Below are 6,919 nucleotides of genomic sequence, written 5' to 3' on the forward strand. Positions count from 1 at the left end.
TTTGAATCATAAAGTTTTCTATAAATGTCATTTAAAAAAATGCCCTTTAAAATTTAAAATAAATTTAAGAAAACCCTGTGCTAAGGACCATACTTTCACAATATTACAGTTTTCCATTACTATTTATAGAAATCAGACTTATTTAAACAACAACAAAAAAAAAATCTATGATCAAGTGTAAGTAGTTGCACATTATTGTTGTGGAAAGAGTAAATCACTGAATTGTTGGAAATCACTGGCTAAGGAAATGCAGTCAAATTAGGGCAGCCTTTTTTTTGAGAGTATAGCCTGTTTGCAAATGCAAAGAATCTGTTCCTAATTTCAATTTATTTTACTATTTGTACTCAATTATTATCTTATTTATACCAAGGCCTAATGAGGATTTAAAAAAAAAGTAGATTTTTTTCCCCTACCCTTGAATAAACATTCCATGAAAGAAAATGAGCTCTCTCAGTTATATATTCTTACAGGATGCAGTGGCCAAGAACCTAATTTAGACATAGCACTATATTTGTTTAATAAATCATTTAACTTATCAAGAGAATTTATATTTAAAATACATTTTTCCTATTTAACCTATTTCTATTATCTAAGTATGTAAATATAAGCATATAAGCAATTTTTAACTGCTGGGTTTGTACCATTTTAATTGAATTAAAATTTCCATCCTAATGAAGCTTGACAGAACCCTCAAGTAAAAATGAAACCATTATGTAGCAAAAGAGAAATGCACCATTTAACATTCTCCAGCATTAAAAAACAACAACAACAAAAAAAAACCCAGTATGAAAAAGCTAAGAATCAAGATAAAGGACTCCCAAAATACAGAATGTTTTATTAGACAGATATTTAGAGTATATTTCTCTCTAAAAGGCACAAATTTAGTGAGAAGGGCTGTATTTGGTTGCCATATTGGTCACCTTTTGGAAAAAGAATGATAGATGACATTTGCAAAAATCTTGAAAATTGCTATTTTGAAATCCAGGTTTCTTGTTTGTTGATTTAAATCATGACTAAAATTGGCAATCTAAAAGTCCTTTCAATCATTTAGGTTTGAAGCAAATCATTAAAAGTAAGCCTCTACTACTGTAATATGGTTTACCTGGTAAAATTTGTAGTTTGCATTAGTTCAATCGTTTTAAACAGAGAAGAAACCAGTGACTGTCATCATCAGAAAGGAAAAAGCTTTTCATTTCTGTAAATGGATGAGCTGCTTCAAATGGGGTAACTCTGATTTGTTTCTCTCTCCTCAGTATGTCCTGAACTGAAACCAGACCTGTATTATGAAACATTTTAAAGTAAAACAGTTTCTGCTTTCCAGAACTGAGCAGTAAAAAGAGAGTAAATCTGCCTCTTACTCAGTATTTATATTGCAGTCAGTGGGTGAAAGTACTCAAAATATTTCTAGACTAGATTTTTTTCAATGTTTAGGTCTCTGAAGATATAGGTTGAGACTTCTGAGAATGTAAGTAGTTGCACAGATTTCATATTTAGGTTAGTGGTAACTGATTTTTCCAATTACTTGAAAACACTAGTAGGATTTTAAAAGCATTTCTCAATATATAAGTAACATTAAAATATGCTCCAAATACTTCAGATCACAAGGTTCTGTGTCTTATTTAAAAAAAAAAAAAAATTGAATAAATATTCAAACCTACAGTCCAGCTGTTTGTCCACAACAGGAGCTAACTGAACACACACAGTTTTAGCCTGTCATGTACTAGCACGATGCATTAGCTTGCTTCTCTGGTTAACAGGTTTTCAGTCTTCCTGCTCTCCAGAGCTAAAATCCTGACTGGTGTATAGGTTTTCAGCCTTCCTGCTCTCCAGAGCTAAGCCCCTGACTCTCTAAGGGGCTACCTAAAGTAATGAATTGTGTGTAAGAGTTGCCTTGTACCAACTGAAGGTGCATACTGTATCAGCTTTGAGTAGAGCTGTCCACAAATTCTTAAAGTCAAGCTAACCATGCTTGCCTCAACAGGCTATGTATGAGAAAACACCAAGGCTGAAGCCAAACCAGCATGGTTGTACAGGCCCACAGTCACAGGAGAATATGATTTTTAAGGAATTTCGGTAAGAATTTGGAGCTTCTGTTCTCCACAAAGATTTTTCACTGGCAGACCTGGGTTTTCTGACTTTTTTTTTACTTTGTGTACTTGGTTGTTGATTTTACCTGGTTGTTCTGAACTAGAACAGATAGATTCCTTCAAAAACCATAGCTAAAATTGTTGTATTTTCCTTACCCTGCTGTAATAGGTATACAATCTTCTTCATCAACATTGAAAGGCAGAGAAAGAAGGCATCTTTTCATTTTGAAAATTTTCTAGGTGCTAACATATTCTATATAAACATCCTAGCTCCAAGCATAAACAGCAGTAAAAAAAGGAGGGTAAGAAACACCTCTCATGCCTTTAGTCATCGAAATGAATCATCTAATCCAATTCATTCATCTAGGCCCCTGTTGCAGTCAGCACAACTGGCACATCTAGCAGCAACTCATGAATTCTCATAAGTAGCTATCTGCCTCTTGCTTCTAGTGTGCCTTCATTAAACATTTTGCCAATTGATTACCTCTGTTAGCTTCTGACCATCACACTCATGAAATAATTGGGATTTTACCCTCTAGCTCTTATGTGTTATTTCTCATACCTTAGTAGTTTCATGTCTATTAATATTCAAGCATACACATCTTTTTGCCTTTTAAAATGGTTTATATCTTAAAACTTTTCATAGTTATCCAATAGCCTGAGAAAAGGGCTGAAATGCAGAAGCTAATTTTGATTTTGTCACTGACAAGCTGTGTGTAGCCTTGGGGCTAGCCTGTCTCCTTGCAGCCTGCTCCCAGACAGAGGAAATATGTAGTTGCACGGCTCTCAGCAGCAAAATAAGGACCAAACTGTGACTCATTGTCACATTTCTATTTGACTCCTGCTTCTCTCTTGCTCCACTGGGGAAATAAGTTGTGGCAGACAAACAGCTGGCACAGAAACCTTGTCTTTCTCCTCTCCTCACCTTCCTGGATTAGATCAGTGCACAGTCTCCAGAGCATTGCAGCAAGCAGAGCTGAGTCTCTGTTCATTCTTCCCTGCGCGGGAGGACGAAGTGTCAGGGGATGCCCATCAACCTTGCACTGTGACCTGCAGGAGATTGGGCTAGAAAGGACCAGCTATAGGGCTGGTGCTGGAGCTGCTGTGCACACACAGATTAAGCTGTACATTGGCAGAAGCCATTTCTCAGAGGTGTCAGCATTCTTCTGTTCGTGTTTCAGTGGTGGCAGCTCCAACTACATCTGCCACTGAGTCCAGTCCAATCCCCGTGCTCATAGACACAGTGGAGTAGCATAGTTTGAGACCCATGGCTTTTCAGACAAAGCCTTAAGTGGACCTCAGAAAGATCCTGGCTGCTACAAGAATACTCAGTAACTGCTTAAATGTAATAATAACAAGAGCAATAATTACTATTAATTTTAATAATATGACTAATACTAATAATAATATTAGATCCTGAGAGTATAGCAAATACATAGTACATATTCCCTGTATTGAGTCTTTGTACTTTTTTTTTATACAATTTTAAGGACTTCCATTTTTTAATAGTACATTTCTGTGATGGCAATGACATGTAATAGGAGAATGCTGAAGATAATCCTCTGGAATCTTCTCTTAAATACTTGACAGCTAGAGACATAGGTCCTGCCAACTTTCTAAGGACATTTATGAATTGCTGTCTTCAGGGATCTCATTTTGTCTTTCACAGTGTACATTTCACCAGTATTTCCACAACTAACAATTTGTAGCTGTGTGAAAGAATAAGTAGCACATGTGGGTTTTGGTGCAAGTAGGCAGTGGAGGGCTTATTGGCTACATATTTAAATTACTTAATCTCACTGTCATTATCATGCTGTTGACCTGAAAGAGCTCTCCACTGCCTCTATTCATCTCTGGATAGATTGTTGTCCTGACACAGGCTGTCAGAAAGACAGCCCTGAGATGTGCAGCAGCATACCCTGCCAGCCCTGGGCCAAATCTCTGAACCAGAAAACTCACTGTCCTGCATCTCTGCTGTGCCCTGCTCTCTGATGTGTTGGGATGGTACCCCCAAAGGCAAGGAGCCCAAGAGTCTGCCTCTGTGAGTGACAGTGGAAAAAAAGTTATAAATACCTATTGCAAGGAGCAAGTGGTTTAGTCGTAGCAAAGTCATGAAGAGCCCAGCAAATCATGGGCTGGGAGGTGGTATGGAAAACAAAATAAATTGTAAAAAAAAAAAATAAATCTTGTGAAGTAACAGGTAGTTAAAAAGCTTTTTGTTTTTCCAAACTACCTGTTGCTGAAGTTTATATCTAAACTTTCAGGTTGTGAGTGCCAGTACTACCCCCAGAGGAAAACAAACTGCAGTAAAACATTAGCTTCAGGCTGAATTCTTACTTTACGCCACAAATAAAATTTCCATCTTGTGGATACAGTGTCTAAAAATCAGTCAATCACTACAAGTGGATTCCAAGTACATGAAAACAACATAAAACTAAGCCAAATATTACTAAATTAAACTAATTATATAGTTTATTTCCCTGTCACGTGGAAGGTCAGTTTACTGGGGAGCTGATGTCCCTTATCATCTAAGTCTATGCTTTGCACAAAAAGCCCCAGAGAAGACACATACTGTTACAGCTGTAAAAATACTCCTGTAAAAACACTACAAAGAAAATTTTAAAAAATTCAGACCCTACTTTCCTTCATTCAATGGTTTTATGTTTCATTCTAGAGTCTATAATTTTCTTTCTTTAATAAGCTCAATGACCGAAAAGTCAGACTGGTTGTAAAGTTTTATATTTTTTTCCATTTATTTTGGACAAAAAATCTCACTAATTTGGTTATTTCACAGATTTGCCTCATAACAGCCAGAAAATAACCAATGTTTCCAACAAACCTTGTTAAGAATATCTAAATAAACCAGTGTTAGTAGTTGGGTTAGGGTTGTCAGGCTGAGCCACCTGTTTTGGCAGTACATGCAGCCAGAAGTAAATTATAGATCAGTGCAACTGCTGATTAAAAATCACATTGCTTCCCTGATGTGGCTAACCAGACATCAAGCAAGGACTATACTACTTGACACAGTCCTAACAATAGCCCTTAAGAAGGAACAGGATCACTTTCTAATAGCACTTAATGCAGATCCTCTTACATGAGCATGAACAATAAAAAATGGAAGATGAAAACAACACCTTTCATGCACTGAAACACCACATAATCTTGAGAAGCAGAATAAAGTAAATCTCAGAAGACTGTTTAAAAGCATTTCTTGTATTTTTGTCATTATTAAATTCAGATAAAGAGTTGAAAAAAATTTGGAGTAAAATTCAACTAAAATATTCAGTTTTAAAGAGGGTTGCATTTAAAATACATCCCCCCTTCTGACTTCAGCTGATAAAATATTGTTATGCATCTAAAATGTACTTTAAATATGAATGGTCAGGAAATGTTAAACTACATGAAACATTCACATATTAGAATATGTATTTGTTGGTTAGTACAATTGCTTTTCATTTTTGCAGGCCGACATCTGGCATATTTATTTCAGCACCAATTTCACTGACTCCCTTAGAAGTCTACCTAAATAAGGATAGAAGAAGGGTTTTTTGCCTTTTACCATTCAGTAACTTCACGTACACTTCAAAAATACTCTGTGCTCCCTATGGAAAAATCAGGGCAAACAAATTAAGCTCTTCTGACTCTGGTAAATCTCTGATTATAAGGGACTACCAAAGCTTTTTACTGAGCAAAGGCTTGAGAATAAAACTCTGAACTTCAGACATTCCCTGTTTGTATCACTCTGATGGAGGTGCCTAAATAATGGTGTTCTGCAAATGAAACTAAGGTTATTTTTAGAGGTGTACAGAGAACTTTTTTCAGTAACTCGTAAAAACACAGGCTACAAGAGTGAAAAAGTAAAAGAGAGAAGAAAAAACAAGAAAGAAAAATAGAAAGGAATGCAGAAAACAAAATTAAATGATTCTGGAGTGAAAACATAATTTGCTAAGAACAATAAATCATTTTGACAGGCCACTTCACTTATACTGTTAAATCACAAATCATTTTTTGTTAATTATATTTGAAAAGAGTTACTGTACCTTCTGCTGTAATCTCGGCCATGATGATGGTAAGAGATATTCTGTTTAAAAGGTCAAGATTTACTGTGGCACCTTAGATAGTACTTCTGGGCTGCTGACTCTCGCAGGACTTGCAGGATGAGAAGGAGGGAGGTCCTCTGCTTTTTCTAATTGTGTTCCTTCTTCTTTTATGCTCTCTGATATGTCTGTTTCCTCTGCAGACCTGGCCTCCCAGAACAACCCAAGGCCTTCCAGAGGCAACACTTAAAGCTCAGTCTAAAGTATCAGCTTCTAACAAAAATAGCCATGCCTCAGAGTGAACCTTCAGCACGGTTTTCTAATATCCTCAGAACCATGCACACCAGAAATAAAATACAAAAGACCACAGCTCTAAATAGGACAGGAATGCATAGAGAGGCAACAAAAATCACAAGAACTGGGAAAGAACTGTTCAACGCTCCTACAGCCTTGCTAGCATAATTGCAGTTCTTTGGGGGGTATGTCAGGAAACATGAAATATAGAGTTCAAAGTAACCTTATCCATCCCAGTAGAACTTTATTCTTAGCACACTCAGTGCTTAGCACATTCTTCCTGGCCTTATATGGCTTGGGGAGGGTCCTATGAAGCTCACCGCTGACTAAGGGGGAGGGTAAATTTAGGTGATTTTCTCCACTTAGACTCTTAGTTGCAGTTCAGAACCAATTAAGATAGCAATTTGAACCTAGAAAATTGGCTTGGATTTTTTTTTGTCCTTTTCTGATTTGCTGTAATTATCCACATATACCTGTGGAGTTAATCTAAGTATTACAAAA

General features: G+C 36.5%; 1 protein-coding gene across 1 annotated transcript in view; it reads right to left on the bottom strand.

The window, feature by feature from the left end:
• TRDN (triadin) overlaps window positions 1-6,609 on the bottom strand; it is a 224,527-nt gene extending 217,918 nt beyond the window's left edge. The window contains exon 1 of the mRNA XM_063153340.1: window positions 6,128-6,609. Within this exon, the coding sequence (XP_063009410.1) occupies window positions 6,128-6,149 (22 nt within the window). The 5' untranslated portion in view covers window positions 6,150-6,609. The remainder of the gene's footprint in view (window positions 1-6,127) is intronic.
• Between the last annotated feature and the right edge of the window lie 310 nt (window positions 6,610-6,919).

This window comes from Melospiza melodia, chromosome 3 (genome assembly GCF_035770615.1).
Source record: "Melospiza melodia melodia isolate bMelMel2 chromosome 3, bMelMel2.pri, whole genome shotgun sequence".
Lineage (NCBI taxonomy): Eukaryota > Metazoa > Chordata > Aves > Passeriformes > Passerellidae > Melospiza > Melospiza melodia.